A 23584-nucleotide genomic window follows, 5' to 3' on the forward strand; every position below is an offset into this window, starting at 1 on the left:
ATCTTGGTGCATTTCTAAAATCAATTATATCAGTCATAACCTGCACATAATGCTTACATTTCTCCAGCAGACACTGACAATGGAAGCATTTGTTCCATTGATTTGCTTTAGTGTGACGTTTGGGACTAGTGGTTAAAGAAAAAAAAAAGCCAATTAAGGTATTTTGGTCGGGTTCATCTTGTCATAGCCCCCCGTCTAAATTACTAATGCCAATCTCAGTACACAGATAATGGTATTTAGTCCCATGGGGGTCGTTGATGGAGCACAGTTGCTATAAAAAAATACCAGAACCACCTGCCATTAAAATTGCTAGCAAGTGACATCTGCAGACACATCTGGAGCTTAAAAGCAGGTTGCCATCAGCAGAGCTTCATATAGCATTACACAACGTTGAGTAACACTGCGTCCAACTGGGAGAGAAAAATCTGTTCTAAAATGAGAAGCCAAGCAACACCTTGCATGGTAATTGATGGTATGATTTTTTTTTGCTAGCCTCTGAATTCCTTATTAGACAATGTTGCATTTTTAAACAGATTTGAGAAATATGTAATTGACTTTCTTAACATTCACAAATCAAGTTTTCATTTGACCATGAAAATCACTTTAGATGGAAAAGACAAGCTGTTTATTTTTGAGTGAAATATTGCAAATATACCAAAAAATCTCCAATAACACACATATATAACATACAGTCTGCAGCAGTTAATCCCTTCAGATTTACCTCTTACTGGCAGAAAAGCTGCTGGCATTTATTCCAAGAGAAATAGAGGGACATGAGTGGAAATTATCTTGGTCTCCCAGCTTCCTGATTATGATGGTGTTATTGCCAATCATATATAGAGTAGAGTGTGGAAGTAATTGAAAAGGTCTCTATCTCCCTTCAGCCCTGGTCACTCTCCCATTACGCTCTGCGCCGAAATGAGTTGTCAGGCTTCCTAGCTGGAATTACCTGGGACAAGATATTACCATCATTGGTGGAAATATTACATCGTCATAGTTTTAATAATAAAACGAGGTGGGGGCAAGATGCTGGTGGACATGTGGAGGGGGGGGGGGAGATAATGACATTGAAAGGCATGGTATGAGGTGAGTTTGAGTTCATGGTTGAAATAATGAGGGTGTTAGGTGAATTAATTTTTTGGGGGACGCGGACGTGAATTCATGAATGTGAAAGGTGGCTTTTAAAAATTAATATCTATCAAATCTGTGCATATTTTAAAAAGAGATGGCTTGATTAAATCTCAGAGGGGAAAAATTGCTGTAATATTAAGAAGAGTCGGGAGAACCTTTTTGAGTAATATACCCATTATTTAATGTAATCGTTGAAGTTACACTCCTACAAATGGTTCAAGTTTAGTTCAAGGGACTGAGTATTATGACCATTTTGAAAGGTGAAGTTGATGAACTGCCAAAATCCAAAGGCAGAATCAGATAATGTTGCAGTAATTGCTATTTTTAAAAATAGATTCAAGATCCTCAAAGTGCAGGAAAAGGAAGAAGCATCTCTTGAGCATATCTTTCCTCATTTCACGTGAAAACAGTGACTCAACCTGCATTTGCTGACCTCAAAACTACAGGTACAACAAAAACATTATAAATTAAATCAATAATTCTTCCGTGTTGGTGAAATTGTCTCGCAGGGTCAATGCAATGTGAAACTTTTTAAGAATGAAGTTGCAGTAGACGGTAAGTAGTGGATGTTTTATGTCTAAAAGTGAATGTTATTGGCTGCACTGGGGATATTTGGCATGAGGATGCAAGGGAAGGGGAGGTGTGTGTTTGGATGTGGGAGCAGAGTATGGGATGTTAGATTTGAGAACTGCAGAAGCAGAAGGGCAAAAGGGCAACCGTCCATATTTGGAGGCCTGCAGCCGGCCAATCATCACGGATTAGGAGGCATCAAGACCTTCAGCCTCCAACAGGAAGTCGAACCGGGAAATAATACACACAAACACACACAGTCTACTTCACTCAGACACACATTAGTTGTGAGAAAGGACAAACCTGTAAAGAAAGCCTTGGATTTGCTACTATAAATCCAGCTTACGAACCAATGGCCACCACAAACAGAGAAAATGCCTTCACGGCAAAATCACAAACGCTGAGGGCTAAAGAGCAGGAGAGTCTGTTTTGGACTTAGCGGGTGAGAGTGATAAAGAGTGGAGCCATGAAAAAAGAGGGGGGGGGGAGGAGGACATAAATAAAGCATGTGGTGTCTGAGAGAGCTGAAGAGTTGTCTTATTTTTGGTAACATCGTTTTAAATCATGCCGTGGTCTGTCCTGCTTATTCTCATGTTGAGGAAGGGATATCTGTGTCGATATATATAAAAAAAACACTACTTCCATACGAGCAGTTTAATCAATACTTCAGGCTCAACCGTGCATTGACTTAAATCAAAAGCATTGTTAAGGTTCCTGTGTTTGTATTGCAAATAACTGAACTTTGAATGAAGAAGATGAATTAGGTATCATAAAGGAAAAGGTAAAACCTATTATCAACACAACAGTCTAAAAAAAAAGTCCAATTTTTGTTACTCAATTCCAAAAGTTGTCAAGACATTTCACTCGAAAGAACCAACGTCAAACTCCTGGTGGTGCTACAGCAAACTTAAAGGAAGTACAAACTTTTGGGCCAATCCACAAAGTAGACCTTGACCTGCATTGTTGACGTGAAGTGATGTATGTCTTTTTTTCAGTGAGGGACACCCTCATTCAGATCTGATGGCGATCAGCCCTCTAATTCCATTTTGATTAGCTATCTCTACAGAGCCTCGGACACACCTGCTCGGACACGCGCCATCGCCCCGCCCCCTCGTTAGGTGGAGAAGCTCCATCATTAACGGGACGCCCAATAACCACGGTGACCCGGCAACACATTCCCAAAACATTCCATCAGTCAGTAGAGCATGTGCATGAGATCGTTAACGGGACACTCATTAATTACAAGCGATGGGATTGGCTGAGTTTGGGGTCGCTATGGCACTTGCGATGATAAAGGATATGGCTAATGCGATCAGTCATTAGCATTTAACAGTATGCTACCGAGATTTATAATCATCTCGTCGCATGAGGGGGTTGAAGTAAGTAGAACAAGGTGACAAAAATATTCTTATATTTGCAAACGAGGTGCAGGATGGCAGGAGAAAGCATGAGAGGGAAAAGTTAGAGATCACAGAGAGAGAACCATAAGCTGGGGAGGGAAGAGAGGAGAGAAAGTTAATGAGCTCAACGGCTTTTTATTATTCCGGCTCCTTCAAAGACTTTAATGTTCCTTACAGGTCTCTGGCTCAAGCAGTTGTCCTTCTTTTTATCACACACTGAAATGCAATTAGTGTTTTCAATTTTCCAGGCCCTTATTCTCCGCTCAGTCATAAAGCGCGACCAAGGTAATGTCCAAAAATGTTGCTTCATAGGTAGAATTTGATGACATATCACATTTAATACACACATATAATGTCTTCTACCTTAATGTAAACTGTGAGCGATGGAAATCTAGAGGTGAGTTAGTGAGTCAGTATGCTGAATACTCAATGAACCTGTTCAGAATGAGGCATTTTGACTGCACAAATCATAAAACCGTAACATTCCTTTGTGTTAAAGGAAGAGTTGTTACTCAAGCACAAGATAAAGATCAATCGTGGGCTGTCTGTTTACAGAAGTGTCTGCCTATGCAAAAGTCCCATTTCCTGAAATGCCACGATAGCGTTGTTTTGTTTTGTCGTCTCTGCATAATGTAATTGTTCAGTTGCATTAGTCACAATTTATGCTCAACAAAGTCAGTTTGTCATCTCCAGTGCAGCAAAGCAAAAGCAAAGTAATCGACAGGGGGAAAATAAATAATAACATTGCCACCAAAATGGAGACATGTTTAAAGCCATGCCCCTGTCTGACCTTCCTCTTACAGTTGTTGTCTCCCTTCCTCCCCAGAGGTGTTTGGTTTGTCTCCTTGTAGCCTTCAGTGGTGCCTGCATCTGTAAAGGAGAATATAAAGCTCACTTTACTCTCACTGTTCCAGTCTACCCATCTCATGACCTTATTTCTGCCTAAAAGGGTTGAGCATGGACTCCATCTCTGCCTTTGTTTTGTCCGTTTGCTTGCTCGCCTGTCCAACCATGCGACTAACACCTTGAAAATGGGAATTTAAAAGTAGCTGCTGTGCTTAAAGAAGTCTCCCTGCACTGTACATCACCCCACAAGTAAAGGGTAGAAACAGGAAGTGTCTTGCACCTCCTCCATCCCCCATGTTCCTCATAATAGTACCAGTGAGTTTTCTATAAGTGGAAACTCAGTTCAGTGCTGAGCAGATTGTCACGCAGTCCAGACTAATGATGAGGCCATTGTCTTTAATGCACAAAGAACAAAGCAGAGCTCCATAATCTAAATGTTCACCACTGTCCCAGAGTTGTCACAATTTCTGTTGTTTATCTATTTTGTTATTTTTATCAGGGATATTGTGTACTATATATAAATATGTGCAACTTTCTTGAGGGAGTATTTATTTTAGCCGTAAACCTGATGTGTGATACATCTCTATTGTATGTCACCGTTACATCAGTCAAAAATCTTCCTCAAAGATGTGATTTTATTACCATCTCTCAGGATCATACTGTATAAAAGGAAGGCTTAAACGTGGATTAATTTTGTTCCTAAGCAACTATGCCATTTGGTTATAATTCATCTTTGTGCCACCCTTAACCCTAGAGAGAATGTGCTAAATGCTGCTGCTTTGAGGCAGTTGCTGACCTTATCAATGATCTCATTTATAAACATGAACTTATCTGCTCGGGGAAATATGTTTAAAGGTTTTCATTTCAGAAATATAAAAAGAACAAACTTTTCTGGTCAAAGGAAAAGTGTTTTCTGCACCACATAGGGATGTATGTATCTCCAACTCCTTTTAAGTTGTGTGTGACGTGTAAACAATCATGTTGTTTAACCAAGACATGGTTACTGTATTGCATCCAGCTATGCTAAAATTAAACCAATAGGCATCATCTCTATTCTATAAATGTACAGCAGCATGTCTTGAATAACGGTTTCATTGTCTGTGCTGAATAGAGAAACAGTATAATCATATGAAAGGATGCCGCCCACACTACAACATAATCATTCCTGTAATGAGATAAAACATCAAATTGATGAGTCCAAAATGCCAGCACAGTTTAATCCTGATTTATGTTTTTATATCTTTCTTTTTATGTTCTTGCTTTCAACACAGAAACACAAATAGATCCAGTACCAGCAGCAACACATCAGGATTTGTCAGTAAATAAATAAACATGTCTTCCATGAAATAATAAAATCTCCTGAAACTTCTGACATTCATTTCTGAGAGAAAACCCCTAAATGTTCTCAGCAATCATTTGATGAACTCTTAAATATGTGTGCATGGTGATTTAATCCTAGGGTAACTAAAGGTAGGTGAAGAAATAAGGCAGTTTCTTGGTAATTATAGCATTTTTAACATTATTCTGATGGTATAAGTTGATAGGAACAAAGAAAGGGCATCACTAAGTGCTCATTTCTAATTTGATTAAAATATAATCAAAAAGGCATCGCTTGAGGCACAAACTGACAATCCATTTGACTTTGAGACATGAAAAATGCCAATGTCTCCACCTGTTTGATTGTCGCTCAGAGCGTTTACAGTTTGCAGAGGCAAGATGAGAATGTGGAGTCGATTCATTTGAGTGGAGAGAAGGAAACCCTAAGAGAGTGAGGGTCTGAATAGCAGACTTGTGAACTGAAGAGATAAGGTATCTGATCTCCATCTGTTGTATTGCTCCTTGCTCGGCCTCTCTTTTCCCCTTCTTCCTCTCTCTCTCTGCCCCTCACTGCTTCCTTTAGGCCCATTTAGTTAATTAAGGCCATGAAATGTTCCAGAAACCAATTATGCTGTGACATTATGAAAAGACCACCCTTCTATACAAGTGCAGATTGTGTCCGTCTCTTGTCTTCAGACTGAAAAGAAACCTGTCCGACCTAAGTGGATGTTGAAATATGGTTTGGATTCATACAGTAAAATGCAACATCAGCAACTTCTGGTTTCCTTTGTCCATTTCCCCTTAACGTGTGGATCCACATTTCCTTTACTTAAAATGTTGAGAAACTCTTGCATGGCAGTGATAGACCTCGGCATTCTTTCCAACATCCCTAATAGGAAATCAAGCTGGATTTTCTTGGGGATATGAAGGGACATACATCAGGTTACAGACAATGCCGCACTGATATGATCTCTTGTTCATTTGGGAGATAAGGTGGTATTGTGGTTACAACTTTAATACTGCTGAGTCTGAAAGGAAAATTCTGACTCATAAAAGAATTGAGTTTATGGTTTTTTCTCGAAATCATTTTTTGTTGCCTTTTGACTTTAACTGAAGAGTTGTGATGGCATCCCTAAATTACTAGAGTGGTCAATTCATTTCTTACTCCCTGGTACCCTTAGTTTGCTTAAAAAAAAACGTGCACTTGCATGTGTCCACAGTAAATCTAACATTTTAAAAAGTCTCGATAAATGAGGGCCAGAAATACTGGTACTAAGTACTTTCACAGAACTTAAAATCATCCAGTTACAAACTTTCACACAACCCAAAGCTACTAAACCCCTCAAGCAAATACATTTTCGTCATAAAAGTTAGTATAAAACCACTTTTTCTGAATGAGTAGCACGATGACATACATCACATACAGTGCTATATGTGGGTAATGCATGTGATAAGAAGCCATGCTTTTCCTTTTATACAATAAGCACTTCGGTTCATTTACCTACTCATTTGCTGCACAAAGAAAGAGCTAATCAACAAACTGCATAAGCTGCAGTTATATGCTCAACATGCATAGTTATTTGTAGGATTTGTTTTGTTGCGTTATGAAGTGTTTCAAGAGGGAGAAGCAGACAGAGTTTCACAGGAGTGCAGATGTTGATTTTCCCACTTCTCATGCTATTTTGAGAATATGCAAATAATCCCTAGAACGATTGACACCAAAGGTCGTTAATTAACATAAGTCAATTCCTCTGTGCTTTGGTTGGGAGGGAAATGTAGCAGCATCCACCTCCACTCCAAATATGAACGAAAGGAAGGCACATCTACAATTCAGCAAACAGAAAGTGCTATAAGTTGACTGACAGGGATGACATATTTAGTTTATTTTACATCTCACATGTGAAATGCTACATTAAATTAAGTGACTACCTTTCATTTGGTCGTCCTGTCTGTCTGTTGCACAGGGAATGAAACTGGTATTCAGTAGATGCCATTCACAGAATAGTGCTGAGGCCTTGGATGGGTTTCTTTAATACAGTGATTATGTCTTAGTGAAACAACATGAATATGTACAGAAAACATGAACTTGAGGAAAGGACATATTTTCGTGAAAAGCTTGTGATGCAACTATTTTGTATTTAAGTATTTTAACCTCGAAACATGTATTTGTTTTTTTCTGAAATGAAGAGAATAAAAGTTGTGTCTTCAAGCTTACAAAGTTCATGAAGGTCAGAACCTGGCAACAGGATTAAAGCAAAATATGACAAATATTTCAGAAGTCAGAATTCTTACTTACTACAAATGGCCCTTATCCTTTTCCGTAGTACTGTGTGTGTGCAGACCACCATGGATGACGTTCAAAGTTACGCTGCAGTGATACTGTCAGCTGGGCGGAGGAACCACAGACTGCTTATCAATGAGAGGAACACAAACCACACGAAACACAAATTACAGGTACTGTCATAAATCCACTCTATTGTTTACAAGCTACAGAAGAGTGCTACGTTACCTTAGCTAGTTAGCACACCTGCTAAAAGCTTTAAATTCCCGGATTGTTGAAAAGAGTTTTCTGGTCTTTCGGATTCTTCAACCGAGGAGGAAGTACTTCGTGGATCTTATTCATCTATTTATAGGTTTGTTAAGCCAAACAGCTCATTTAGAGCCTTTAACAAACGCTGACATTTGAAGCGTTAGCAGGTGTAGTATGTTTTAACGCTGCCCAGCACAGGTGCAGCTGAACACAGTGATTAGCATCACACCTGCGTGAAGGTGGGCTAATTGTAGGCTACAGTACAGTGGATGCTGACAGAGTGGAATAAACTGTTGGCATAATCTAAATTGAAACAAACCAGCCTTAATACTATTACTTACATCTGAGCTCATCCTCATGTGACAAGTCAACACTAAATATTATGGAGAAATATTCAACCCCATTGTGTAGAAAGCTTTTAGTGCTGAACTGTCCTGTAACCTGGAATAAAAAAGGTCTGGTTTAGATATTTAGTGAACTGAATAAAGAGTGCATGAAGAATATTTTAGCAAAGTGGAAGAAGTTGAATAGAAAGGTGAGGTGGCAAACTAAATAGCATTTTCTTTGTGGAAGATGGATCATAAAACTGTCAGTAGATGTACAGTGAGAAAGCTTTATGTATGAAGCATGCATCTAACATTGTATATGTATGAATAACTGGGGTTATTTTTGCCCCTGTGCAATGTATTACTTGTAATATATAACATAGCGGAACTATATTGTGTTTGCACCGATATAATAATGATAGTGTATATATACAATGACTTAAAGGAGCGGATGTTCAAGTATGCACGTATCTTTTATTACAGTTGCAGGACAAGTGACAATCTACTGGAATTCAGACTGCTGCAAGTAAGTTAATTACATGTTATATTAAAACTTTACTTAGTGTGTTGAACTTTATTCAGAACAATGGTGGAATGCAGCTATTTACTTGAGTAGCGTACTGTACGTACAATTGAACAGTAGCTGCACTTTTTAGAGGGAAATATTCTCCTTTTTCACAACAAGTATGAAAGCTTTTGTAGAAAATGAGCTTGATCCTTTCCGGATGCAACATAAGGGAACAGTTATTCAGTAATATAATATCCTTTCATAAGATTCTGAAAAAAATGGTTGACATTTTAATGCTTCTACATTTGGTATTGTGACTTTTCCTTAAGTACAAGATCTGAGTACTTGTTCCACTGCTCATACAGAGTCATCATGTTGATTTAGGAAAGGAACAAAAAGCACACTCATGGTAAAACATATTTACTAATGAAGATCATTTTGCCCCTTTTATAGCTTACATCCTGTCAGAAGGATAGGGAGGGAAACTACCCACAGATACTTGATGTGTTATATATATATATTTACATTTAATTATATACCTTATAAACACATTATGGGACATTTTGCTTTAACTTTGGTATGTGGCTCAGAGTACAGCTTGTGAGTTTCATCAAGAAACTCTAATGAGTGTCTACATACCAGAGGGAACTCTAGTAAATGTGTCCAGCCCCTCTCAGTGTTTGATGACATGATGAATTGCTGTTACTTTCCACTAATGTGATTCCCCTCCCTCTCCTCTGTCTCTCATTCTTTCCTTAGCCCCCATCCCTTCTCCATTACTCCGGTCTATATACTCCTCTCTTTTCATCACCTTCGGTCCAGACATGTCCTTCTTCCTCTTCGATCTTCCTTTCCCTCTTTTCCTTCTCCACCTACTCTGTCTTCCCTCATTCCCATCTATTCCTAACTCCTTTTCAATCTGTCTTCAGGTCTTCCACCGTTGCTTCAGGCTCCTGCACTTTCACAAACAACCCCCTCTATACGTTGTGAGGTGGTGATACTGGAAGGTATGCTTAGCAAGTTGCATTCACATGTATGTGTGATTTATCAACACATCTGTCATCTGTTTATCTGCAAATGACACATGACATCAAATTAACAGGATGTACATTTTGTTTTATAGAGATTTATTTGACATGTTCAAAAAGATGGTATATCAAACACTATGAGCCTTGATTTGAGCAGCTTATTTTTTGAAGATAATAAATGTAGTTTGGAATTTAAGTAAAATCACGGACTTTAGGACATTATCATTTGGTATTAGAACTGTGTTTAGCTGGCTGAGTCTTTGACTGTGTTTAATGTCTGTGGCTCCAAACTTCTGAGACTAACTTAGATATACCTGTTAAAATAAATTGCTTCTAACTTGTCCTTATGTGCAGGTCAAAGAAGAAGGTGTCATCTCCACATTACCACTGCTCTGAAGTCTGGAAGTCCAATCAACAGCGACATGGTCTACAGTTCACTTCACACAGCACCTCTACATCCTGCGGACTGGCTGTAAGCTAAGAAAATACACATATATATTTCCACAAACAGGGAATGTCAAAAACGTTTCTGTTGTCATCAGTCTCTTAAAACCACCGGTCAACATGTTGGTATCAGAATGGTGTATTGACGGTTGTCATCCAACCCAACCAAAAAAAAGGAAATAGATTGTAAGCAGAAGCTGTTAAAACCCCGACCCACTATTTTAAAATAACTTTGCTTGCTCTAGAGTCTTACAGATATTGCTCGACTTATTTAAATTTGAATGTCTTAGCCCTCTCGGACCTAAAGAAGGGCTTTTTCTCTAGGAATGCTTTGTTTGCTTCCCTTTACTGACTCTGGGATGAACACAGCAGCACTACCACAGGACATTTAGTTATCGCACTTTGGAAACGTCGAGCATTATTTACATTGGAAACCTCCGGAAACCTTTTATTACCTTCACCAGTTATGTTTTGGTTTGGTTCACCAATTGGATAACAGAAATACATCTGGTCCAATTGAACGTATCTTGGTGGGAGCGTGAGGATTGGTCCAAGAAATAACCCATTAAACGTTGAAGCAGATTCGAATCATGGGGCAGATAAACGCTTTATTTTTCACTTATGGAAACAGCCTTGGCAGAATTCTGCTGTCTTTGAGTTCACTTCTAGTTGTCAGCAGCATTTCTTTCTCTACTTTAAAACAAATGAAGCTTGTAAACCAAGTAAACGGGCAGTTTTGTCCTACTCTGCCACAGTAACTCAATATCAGCTGTTCCTGATGAAATTGTGAAGGCCACTTTCTTATGTTCCTTGTTTTTACTCCCCCCCCCACAGCACTGAATCACTCTATAGACCTCCTGAGTTTCTCCCTGGAGGAGCAATTTGGTCCCATCATTCTGAGACCCTGCGATTGTATTGGGTATATTTCAACAATGAATTCCCTTTTCACCTTTGACCACTTGTGTTGTTTATTCTATAATTTCCTCTCTGGTGTATATTGAATACAGTACAGTATTTCCACTCTTTTGAGGGTGTACTGTTACTGTGCTGAGTCAGGATGTGTAATAATGCCTGTTATCAGCCAGAGTAATTTCCTCTCTTGTAACAGAACACAGATTGTTATCTGAGTTCAGGTCTGTCTAGTCTAGAGAATCAACACTGTAGAGGACATCTAGCGAAGAGAATGGATTAATACAACAGACCTTTCCTTGTATTGTTTTTGAGAAATTAACTCTGCAACCTTTCTAATGATCCCACATAATGTGACTTCACCTCGGAGCCTTACTCTCTGTCCTCCTAACAGCAGCGAGTTACTGAGGGTAGCAGCCGTCTGTGATTATCCCTTTTGTGTTTAACTTAACAAACCGTCCTCTGGAGATTCATCACACTGTCATCAACTTTTCTGTTCAAAATCTGTGATCCATCAGTCATCACTGTTTTTTTTCCTGAGATGAATAAGGGTTGTAAATTACCATACATGACATATTGACGAACCAATTCGCAGTCATTGTGGAGAAAGAGCACTGTCACACAGCAACAGGCATAATGGAGGGGTGGATGGAGCGATCAGCAAGCAGAGGGAGGGGACACAGCAACAAACCAGAGAGGCAAAGTTCTAAAGTGTATTCATTGACATATTTCTGATACTGTGGCTCTATGGATGACAATGTTCTATATTAACCCGGTCCACTACTCTAGTCCAGACAAAACTATCTCTCAACTATTCTATGAATGGTCATGTCATTCTGTACAGCCTGCTATAGTCCCCAGAGGAGGAAAGATGCATCATTTGCCATCAGACACAGTGAGTCTCTGATGGCCAATGATGCATCTTACCTGAGCAGGCAGTATTGTGCCTTCTTTCAATATGATTCCCATGTTATGTAACTTTGTAGACATTCCCTCACTCAATATGTCATATAAGGAACAGGATATATTACTTATCCAAGGGATCTTTGCGACATTTAATTGACTGGGACAGAAGTCATCATGATTTGCATGGGATGTTGCTCTGCTAGGTGATTGTTACTGAAAAAGAGGAAATTATCGAGCGTTTTCAGGGTGTACTTTTCTGATCAGTCTCCACCGGCGTCAGAAGCTTGCTGGAGAACACGGAAGAAGCCAATCATGGTTCTAGCAGTCTCCATGCGGGACCATAGCTCAGATGTGGTATTTCTTTTCTTTAAGGCTCACGTCAGCTGAGGCGTAGCCTACGGCATAGTTTTGGAGCCTACGAACATAGCCTCTGTGTGTATTGAGAAACCTTTTAACACATGAAGTATAAATCCAGCTTTAGATATGGGGTTTTACCTGTAAAGATAACACCATTTTTAAACTTGTGCAACATGGATTTATCCTGTTACCTTTGCAGGATCGGAAGCTATATGCTTAATAGTATTACAGGGCTATATTCCTGCATCTTTTTCATTTCAGGCTCGTTATATAGTAAGAGCAAAATAACATAGTGGTAAACATACTGTTGATCCCTGATGAAAGACCCCTTTACTTCTGTTTGTACAGTAGTGACTCATTGCAGCATCCATGATGATCGTTTGCTCCTCAATCCTTCATTTGAAGAAATAAGTGATATATTACCACTAATGGAGCTTTTGAATTTTTCCATTTCAATTCACCATTTTCCTTTAAAAAACATACTCCCTGCACGCTGATGATAATCACACATTATGTTCTGGACAGATGACAGTGACTCAGTAGTGACTGAAACACAATAATGACAAATGTAGAAAGCCAGATATGGGGGGCGATTAGTCATTATGAAAACTTTCACCTGCTTCTGAAGGACTTCTAGACTTTCAAGTCATGTTGAGTTGAAGCATTTGGAGGTTGAAGGGATCTAAATATAAAACAAGCACACATGTACTGTCTGTTTGTAGATCGGTGACAGCATATTGAACTGTCTTCAGATTCAGTGTTGAGTGGGATTTTATTCCCACCTTGTAAGTCATGCTCCCCAGGTAAACGTGTGCAACCTCGAAGCAATACAACTGAGATGTACAAAGTTAATACAGATACTCCAAACATTTCATAGCTGCGTAGTTTCTGACAGTTGTCTCTTCACTGAGGAAGGATTTTTTCAATACATGTGTAAGATTTCTAAAAGTACTTTCCTCTTTTATAGGTTTACAGAATGCTTTCTTTGTGTCAAGCTACATTCTAATTGAATTTCAATATGTGTCACACTGACAGAGATATTTGAGAATAGCAACTGCATACCCCACATGTTTAGGACTGTGTGTTTATTAGTCTTCATGACATTACTCATCCTCATACTCAGCCATAAAGCATTTTACAGCACAGTCTGGTAGAATAGATAAGGAGAGACATCAGGACATGGAGAGTGACTGCAGGTATGTGCATTTTATGGTGGAGCTTTTGTAATGAGCAAAGGAGACACATGTACAAGGCTACCACGACCTGGAAGAGGAGGGGGCACTATAAGAAACGGAGAGACATTCAGAGAGGTGGAGAGGCAGAGGGATAAGTTCAGCACCAGGGACAGCGCACCAGGGCGCTGGAGAGGGAATCACTTCAGTGGATTTCAGCTGCGCACTGTCATGCTTTCGTGAACTACTGGAGTCTATTCTGTACTCTACAGAGGGACCGAGTCCTTCCCCTCATGTGCAGGTGGAGACAACGTTGTGGATGTTTTGGTTTTTTGGAAATCGCTAACTGAGGAGGCGAAATAGCTGCAGAGAGAAGTGCGTGGCACATTGAAGCACAGACCAGACTGTTAGCCGGCGCGATCCTTACATCATCCCTTTATTGGTTGGAGAGAGTGAGTGAGGCAGGGAGAGAGAGAGGGAGGGAGGGGGTGAGAGACAGAGAGCGAGTGAGCCGGTGCAGCCAGGCTCCTCTTCGCCAGTCTTCAACTGCGAAGCCAGTGAGACGGACCGACTGGCGTAACCAGCACCGCGCAGTGTTTTCCCTGAGTGATTCCTCTCCCTCTCCCGCGCTGCTGCGTCCACACCGGCCGTGAAGATGCACCGGCACCCTCCTGCCCGGGGATTCACGTTGTTATTGCCGGTCGCTTTATGGATTTTCTGCCATGTCAACTGCGTGCACGGAGCTTTGCCAACAACCCGTAAGTTGTTTTTCTTAATTTTTGGATGTGTCCCCCGGCGCTAAACGGGTGAGTGGATATGAATGGGAAGCACACCGAGCCTGTCCCTGGAGCATAACAGTCGCGGGAGAGGAATGTGCGTACTGTCAGGCTGCAGGTATCCCGACGGTGGACCCAGCCAGGCTCCCGGGAGCCAGATTGCAGCGGGGGGAAAGAGAGGGAGAGGGTTACCTTCTGAGTTTAAACCTAACAGTCTAAACTCCTCGGGATCTCTGCTGCATTGATTTTAGCGCCCGGGAAAATTCCCATTGGGGGATTTTGACATGATTTACTGAATGACTATTGAGTGCATCAGTAAAGGTTCTCTGTCCTTTATGCTTTTGAGGAACGAGTTTGAAACGATTTCACAAATTATAATTTCTTTATCAGCTTTTCTGGATTTTTGTAAGGTTTTACTTGATATAAAGTCATTGCTTCAGATTGGTTTCAGATCATTGCACTGGCTTTGTCCAAAACAAATCCAGATGTTCATGGAATGTCCACATGTGTAGAAGGGACTTATGTTTCATTACTATTTGAAAGCTGTCTTCACTTTCAGTGACCAGGCACAGTGACGATTTCTGCTGGGAATTTAAATCATGTTATGATGTTTCAACGCAATTTGAATGAAGTCTCACTATTATCAGGTTTGGGCCAGTTTTAGCAAATTTTACCAAATGGTCAATGGAAAAACTTGGAGACAAGTTTTACTAAAGATACCAATTACTTCAACACAAATAAGGGATCTAGGTGCCTAGTTTGAGCCCCACACATTTAAGACTTGGAATACCAAGAATGAGCTTTCTTACATGTCAACAACATCTTACTCTAACGGGAATCTTTTTGCTCTTATATGTTCATCATCATGTGTGCAATGGATTCACGTGTTTATGCATACTTATTGGTACGGTATTTTTCAAGCTTTGTTTGGAGACTCGCCATGTCTGTGATATGTTTGATCTTTAATATGCTTGGTTCTGTTTGGTCCTGATATCTGCCTTGGTTCGGTGTTATTGGTATGATGCTCAGCCGGTGTGACTGATTCCCCCGGGTGATCACCAGGGCTCCTCAGGTCCCTGATGAATGTGTCCGGGGACGTGCCTCATTAATCATCCGTTCCGAGAGACTACGACGGTGAGACGGCACCACGAGCCCTTTGCGTGTGTGAGGAAATTGAGGGGGATAGAGATGGGCAGTGCATTTTCCTTTCTCTTAAGAGTGTGACAACACTTAATGTATAACACTTTATCGATCGTTCATCTCTGATTGTCGTCTTGCTCCCATCAATTGGCAGGTCAGCTTCAGAGTCTCCTGAGCAAGAGGAGATTTAGTGTCTTGTTAAAGAAAACTGCATCTTGAGTGAGGTCAATAAATAATATTGACATTTATTTTCATATAAACATCTTCCAAATACCATTAATACATATATTTTAAAATAGAAATCCAATAACATATATGTCTGGATTCATTTGCAATTCTAGATAGAAGACAACAGCGCACAACAGGAATATCAAAGTGCGGGGAAGGATGAGGGTAGACTTTGAAATGTGGGAGGTGTGTGTGTGTGTGTGTGTGTGTGTGTGTGTGTGTGTGTGTGTGTGTGTGTGTGTGTGTGTGTGTGTGTGTGTGTGTGTGTGTGTGTGTGTGTGTGTGTGTGTGTGTGTGTGTGTGTGTGTGTGTGTGTGTGTGTGTGTGTGTGTGTGTGTGTGTGACGGAGAGAGAGTAAAAGAGAGAAAGTCAAACGGCATGTTCAATCGGCCAAGCAGTTTCACCCGAGCTTAAATCTGACTGCTGACTTTATCCCTGCTCCGGGGCCAGATGTGAAACACTCGGGGGAATACACAACGTCCTTGTGACCAATGGTCCGAGGCATGGACAAAAAAAGATGAACTATTCCATCCTACCGGGACAAACACACTCACAGACTAAAAGTCAATGGGCTGGTTGACCCTCCGACTGTGTGGAGTCTCCCAAGTGCAAAATGAAAATACTAGAGGTATAAATTGTGTTTTTCCTCTTTGTATATGGCTTTATATGTATTGGCATTTTCATACATATGTTTGGGTACAGAAATGATTGTATGTTGAACAATAATCCGGGGATTTCTCCCACGCGAGCATTGCCTGAAGCTTCTGTCAGTTTGATGGTGCATTCGAGTTTCACTTAATTGGCCAGCACAGGGATATTGCTGAACACCTTTCACTGTCCAACTAAATAAAATGAACATACACAGAGATGCATTCAAGCAGGCAAACTCCCATAAGCACAAATATGAGACAACCACCGACATTTACATAACTGAAGACAAGTAGACCGTGTTTGTCCTTGTACTGCAGCTGTATTCTCTATTGAGTTTTCACTGGACAGTTTGCCCTTTAGCTGTTGTTGTATTGTCTCAGAAGCAAGGTATCTCAACACCTCTAATAATCCTCAGGACGCCCTTTTTTGATGATGATGTGTCATGGCATTTTCATCTGATAGGGAAATCAGCTCAATGTGCATTCATTCTGCAGTTCAACAACATTTTGTATGATCCGATATGTGGCCCTATCGTACAGAATTTATGAAGCCTATCCTTTAATCAACTCTTTACAGCTTTGCAGTATTGCTATCCATTGCTCCGTGATCAAAGGAAAGGGTTTTACTTTGTTAACTTTCTCGGCACCAGTGTGTGAATAATAAAGAGTGTGTCTTTAAGGCAGGCTTTTAGTGACACTGTTGGTGGCTAAATGGGATGCCCCTGGAGGCTGTCTGATATAGAATCAGATTAGCCTTTTCTCATCTCATTAAGCATGCCTCGCCATTTGACACAGACATCAGTCTAGTTGTACCTCGAGGGGCACACAGGGCAAGAGCAGCTTCCCTCTTCTTCAATATAATTCATGGAATATAATGTGAAACAAAATATTCAGTTGCATCTTTTTCTGCATTTCTTAATAGTTCCTCCTATTTACATTTTTGCGTACTTTTTAGAGTAGTTTTAAGTAGACTTACGAAACCACAACATGTTTTGAAGTCCAGGACTTTGTGTTGGGTAACTAAACTTATAGGCAAACAAACTTACGAGTTTAATTTTGGAAAGACACTCTGCACAAAGCAATTGGAGCTGACACACCATCCGGACCAATAAAAACTGACGCTAGAGGAGTTCCTGGAGAGTCATAAATTGAAGCGTAGCGTCACAAACAAGAGAGCAATCTGGTACTATAGGTCCTCACAGTCCTACCACAGTCACATTAGTATGCAGCATTAATCATCTCTACAGTCAACAACTGAGTCACTGTGATTATTATCAGACCATCCGTCACCCCCGAAAACATGCCAGTGAGATATGATGTCATTTTGTAACCACACACATTAACAAACACACAGGTGTGTGTGTGTGTGTGTGTGTGTGTGTGTGTGTGTGTGTGTGTGTGTGTGTGTGTGTGTGTGTGTGTGTGTGTGTGTGTGTGTGTGTGTGTGTGTGTGTGTGTGTGTGTGTGTGTGTGTGTGTGTGTGTGTGTGTGTGTGTGTGTGTGTGTGTGTGTGTGTGTGTGTGTGTGTGTGTGTGTGTGTGTGTGTGTGTGTGTGTGATGGTTCCCAGTAGGAGGTGGTAATAATAGGATTAGAGCTGGAGGGAGTAGACTAGTTTGGCTCAGATTAGATCAGCTCAATACTTGGTGTTTAGCTTTGTTTGGTCTGTGTGTGTGTGTGTGTGTGTGTGTGTGTGTGTGTGTGTGTGTGTGTGTGTGTGTGTGTGTGTGTGTGTGTGTGTGTGTGTGTGTGTGTGTGTGTGTGTGTGTGTGTGTGTGTGTGTGTGTGTGTGTGTGTGTGTGTGTGTGTGTGTGTGTGTGTGTGTGTGTGTGTGTGTGTGTGTGTGTTTTCTCCAGATTGTTAGACTTATCATGCATCGGGTCGAGTAAGTCAGCGTTAGGAAACAGTGTTGAGTTGTTAATTGCCATTTTTCTCTTCGGTCCTGTCCTCCTCTGTCTACATTGCTCTCTTCCTCCTGCTCTTTTCTTTGTTGACCCTATCTCTCCCTATCTTTTCAATAAGTCTTCTACAGCTTCTTTTCCTCATCCTTTTTAAGTTCCCTCTTACTCTCTCCCCCTTAGTGTTCTGATTCTTCAGCCTTTCTCTCATTATGTCCTCCTCCTTAGTTTTTCTGTCTCGCCTCCTGCCCCTTCTTCCGTCCCTAACTACATATAATTCTCTCTATCCCTACTTGGCTCTCCTCAGTGGTTTTATCATCTGGCCACAATCAACCCCCCGCTTCTTGTATTTTTTCGTCTTTTGTTCATTCTCTCAGTCTCTCTCCTCGCAATCTTTTCCCCTCTAGTTCTACTCCTCATTACAAGTCACCACTTTAAGGGAGAAATAAGATGCGTTTGCCTGTGAAAACTCTCAATGCTGCACGTACTCTTCCACTGCAACAACCCTATGGTATGGATCAGAGCCAAACAGACCCAGTTTGTGTTCTCCGTGCTAATACAGCTTCTAAAATGTGCTTACCCCATCAGAGCATTAATATTTTAATCGCACTTAAACATGAATTCTTGACAGTGCTTTTGGGAAGGAAATGTTCGACCAATAATCCACTGCAAAAAGCACTTATTTTCAGAGCACAATGAATCAGAATTGCTTCATTTCACAGCACATAATAAAGGAATTTGACTCGACAAGGGTATCTTAACAAACTGCATAACCACACACACACACACACACACGTTTACATGCGACAAGCGTTCATCCATGACATTTCAATATGTAAATTCATAAATGCATAAAGTTAATAAGTCGCTAAAACCTTTAAATCCATGTCAACAGTAAAAGCTTTTTGCTGGTTTTCTCATTAGTGTCACAAACACATCAAATATCTGATATTAAGAAACAAAAAGCCAGAGCAAAATGAATACTTTCTAGTATTCTGTTCCCTGTTAGCTCTTTGCTTTGGACTGCAGCATCAGTATCCTTGAAAAATTGAAATGTATCTCGTGAAAGTGAATGCTACTGCGAGGCTATCTGTGTTTCATCATGGGAGCAAGGCCACAGTCACGCAAATGTGCACTGACAAGTTATGCTGCATAATTCCCAAACAATGTCAGTAACGTGACACGCTCACACTCCCAAACACACACAGCCCCACCCCATGCAGCTCACACTACTACTTCTTCATCTCTGCCGTCAGACACAGATCAATTGAAAACACATAAAGTGTGTGTGTGTGTGCGTGTATGTGTGTGTGTGTGTGTGTGTGTGTGTGTGTGTGTGTGTGTGTGTGTGTGTGTGTGTGTGTGTGTGTGTTATGCATGTGCAGGATCTGAGAGTTTTTCTAGTGGAATGTGTTCTCATTACAACCCGGCAGAATCTGTCCACCTCGTTAGACAAGGCGCTCTAAAATGTAGAGTAGGGTGGCAGGATAGGAGGATGAAGAGAGACGGACCGGAGAAGAGGCGGCATTTTCTCAGAAAAGACAGAAGGACGAGGAGAGACAGTTCGAGGAAAGATTGTTTGAGGGGCGAGGATTTTCTCTGAAACCTTGTCATTGAATAATAACGTTGGCGTTTTAACGTGTAGCCGCGACAGCCGGGCATTACTTCACTTTGGAGATACCTGGCTGTTTAACTACCTGATTGATCTTATGACAGCCCTCCTAACTGCCCTTTCATTTGATCGGAATAACCACTTAAAATCCACTTAGTGCACATCATCATAGTCATCATCATCATCATCATCAACATTGTTATCACCATCATTTGAAATGTGTCTCCATAGGACCTACAGTATGAACAATTTGTCAGGGTTTAGAACAAATCTGAGTTGAAATCTTGTTTGTTTTAGCCTCAAATATACCAGTTCAATCACTTAGCAGAAGCTAATAGAAAGGGTACAACATCTTGCTTAAGGTAATACTTAGGAAATGCCAGTGTTGTGCTGCACCAGGATACTGAAGGTGATAGAAAGAGCAGCTAAAAGCATCGTAAGTGGACCTGACCTAAAATGACAATGTCTAAACCACTGTTTCAAAAGCAGCACAAAGTGAAACTGGGCATTCACCTCTGTCAGCTTGGCAGGCAGAAGATTTAGACACCCTTTCTAGAGCGTGTGGTGTTATAACCACTGTGCATGCTGTTGAAGTTCATCCAAAGCTAGAACAATGCAGACATGATCCCTCTCTGGCATCCCACCCACACATCTTGCCAGTCATGTTCCATGTAGCTGTCCAAGCTGCAGCTCAGGCCGAATCCCAGCTGCTGTCATGTGACTTTTCTGTTTTAATCTCAGCCTTATTCAGGAGCCTCAATTATAGGAACACATGTTTGTTCATGCAACGGGTGACTGGAAATCTATACTTATATTAGAAGCACTTAATTAATTGACACGATCATAACATCCATGTTTGTTTTAATGGTTATTGATAAAAGTATAGCATCATTTGAACATCTGTTGAATGTTTTAATTACAGTGGCATGTTATTCCTTTAGTACAAATTGCTGTTTTAAAACACTTCCTCTCATGCCTCATTACTCCTCAGAGCATAAAGTATTATAAATGCAGTAGTTCAGAGGGAATCCCATCCTTTCTGTTAGTAATATTTTGACCTTTGAGCTTATTAGGCATGATGCTATATGGGCTGACTAAGAGAAAGGTGCATTATTCAAAATATTACATATCTGAAAACCTAATTTTCTACTTGTGTGATAATCGGGTTAGCAGTGATACGTCTCTCTAAATATATTCAAGTTAAGCACGGCAATTTTGTTTAAAGGAATATGTTAGCTTGGTCCTAAAACAAATCAGGTTGTAACAACAAATGTTTCATAATGTGAACTTTAAATATGCCCACTAGCAAATCAGAAGAAAGAGCAGTTTTTGAGAGAAAGCTCTTTGCCACAGCACTGCAGAAGAGCTGTTGATTGCATGTAAAACACTGATTTATCCCACATACATTATTCAGTCAGAGTGAGTACAGTGATCGAAAGAGACTCGGTACATTAAGTAATTAGTTATTGCTCATGCAGAAATAATCAGAATACATTACTAAATCATACGGCAACAGTTTTCCAGTGATCCAGCACATAGAGCTGTGACTCTCGAGTTATATCGAGTTGCATCGAGCTCACTGTCGGTGGATATTTAAACTGCTGCTTTACCTCGTCTGCCTTTGAGTTTAACCTATAAAATGCATCAACCCTTTGATCTGCACGCGCCTGATGGGTAACATGATGAATCAGGGGATTACACATTCAAAACTGCAGCACAACATCTGTCCAACTGACACACACACACACACACACACACACACACACATACACACACTCACTCACTCACTCACTCACTCACTCACTCACTCACTCACTCACTCACTCACTCACTCACTCACTCACTCACTCACTCACTCACTCACTCACTCACTCACTCACTCACTCACACACACAGGCACACACACACACACACACACTCACTCACTCACTCACACACACACACACACACACACACACACACACACACACTCACTCACTCACTCACTCACTCACTCACTCACTCACTCACTCACTCACTCACTCACTCACTCACTCACTCACTCACTCACTCACTCACTCACTCACTCACTCACTCACACACACAGGCACACACAGCTACTCTGAATTCATTAATATGAAGTCCCACCACGTCTCTCCTTCTTCTTTTCGTTGCTCAATACAGTAAGGTAGGTAGGCATTGTCAAAATGTGCGAGTGTGTGTGTGTGTGTGCGAGTGCCAGTGTGTGTCTGTCAGACCGTGCGTGTATGTACATGTGTGTATGCACTAGTCCCTCTCTGTCATAATCGATGTTGGAAATCTAGCCAGCAGCTCATGTGGAAGAGTGCTGTGGAAAAGGGCATTGTGCTGCAGCTAAGACAAATGTTGTTATTACTCTCAGCCTTTGCATTCAATTTGTTTTTTAAGCCACTTGAATAGCCCATTTACAGCCCAAGATTAAGTGAATTAATCTTTTGGCTTCTTTCATTGAAGAAACACTCCTTTTTCTCTTTAGACTCGCAGGAAAGGCACAGAGACAGAATGGGAACACACTGTATCCAGTCAGTCAAACATAACCTGTGCACTGTGTGTGTGTGTCTCTATTTCACAATAGTGAAGCTACAATGCATGGAGGTCCTGAGTGTGTCTATGTGTGTGTGTCTCTCATTTATCCGTCTGTGGTAATAAAAAGGAGACATTTATCTGGGAAGGCAAGTTGTAGTTGTCAGCCTTTTTTAATTGTGAGCAACATTTCTGCTTTAAATTAAACCACTGCTTTCAACAGCTTGGTGAGGAATACATCTGTGTGTGTGTGTGTGTGTGTGTGTGTGTGCGTGTGTGTGTGTGCGTGTGCGTGTGTGTCTTGCTCCTTGGTTTTTGCTGTAAATGGAAAAATGTCTGTGTACTATGGCTGTGCTTGAATGAACATGTGTGTTGGTGAGGTAATGGGTGAAAAAACACGTGTTTCCCTGTGTGTGGTTTCATGCATTGCAGCCACATATTATGTTGTGTGTGTGTGTGTGTGTGTGTGTGTGTGTGTGTGTGTGTGTGTGTGTGTGTGTGTGTGTGTGTGTGTGTGTGTGTGTGTGTGTGTGTGTGTGTGTGTGTGTGTGTGTGTGTGTGTGTGTGTGTGTGTGTGTGTGTGTGTGTGTGTGTGTGTGTGTGTGTGTGTGTGCTGTTTGTTCAGTCAGGAGGAAACGGTGGTAAAGTTGCACAGTAATTGGGATGTCAGATAGGACTGCTCTCGCAGTTTTGGAACAACCTCTCCCAGTAATGCCAGAAAGCACAACTTTCACACAGTTGCTTGTTTGTGTTTTTGTGTGTGTTCATGTATTTTTCACCCCAGTCAAAATCTGATATTGAGTTTGTGCCAATAACGACTCTGATACCATGCACAAAAGACAATTTATTTGTACTATGCATCTGACACTTTTGATATAAAGACTTCTAAAGTCGGCCTGTGATTAAGTCAACTTCTGAACGACGCTAATTAGAAACAACTCGGGTGTCAATCACCCCTGCCTCCAAATCACTTTTACATTCACTCCAATTGTCACTTGCATATGCTGCCCTGTAGGCTGTCATTCAAAACTAGACGCCTAAGATGAGAAAACACAGTAGAATTCAGTAAAAAAAACCCTGCTTTTTATCAGCTTTGTTTGAACTGGTATCAATTCATTAAAAATGTTCTGGATGAATACTGTTCCTTAGAATACGCTCGGGTCTCCCATATGAATTTAGCTTAATAATGTACGTGCATTACATTTGTTTGTGTAGAGTCTGTAGTGCAAACCACCTGCTGTGTGTGTGTGTGTCCAGGTGGCAAAGAGTTGCATCAGCTGAAAACATGCGGTGTACA

General features: G+C 40.8%; 1 protein-coding gene across 1 annotated transcript in view; it reads left to right on the top strand.

Moving 5' to 3' along the window:
• Positions 1–13992: 13992 nt before the first annotated feature.
• Positions 13993–23584, top strand: part of cntnap2a (contactin associated protein 2a) — a 243676-nt gene continuing 234084 nt past the window's right edge. Inside the window, exon 1 of the mRNA XM_063912533.1 lies at positions 13993–14202. Within this exon, the coding sequence (XP_063768603.1) occupies positions 14100–14202 (103 nt within the window). The 5' untranslated portion in view covers positions 13993–14099. The remainder of the gene's footprint in view (positions 14203–23584) is intronic.

Source organism: Eleginops maclovinus, chromosome 21, assembly GCF_036324505.1.
Source record: "Eleginops maclovinus isolate JMC-PN-2008 ecotype Puerto Natales chromosome 21, JC_Emac_rtc_rv5, whole genome shotgun sequence".
NCBI classification, from domain to species: Eukaryota; Metazoa; Chordata; class Actinopteri; order Perciformes; family Eleginopidae; genus Eleginops; species Eleginops maclovinus.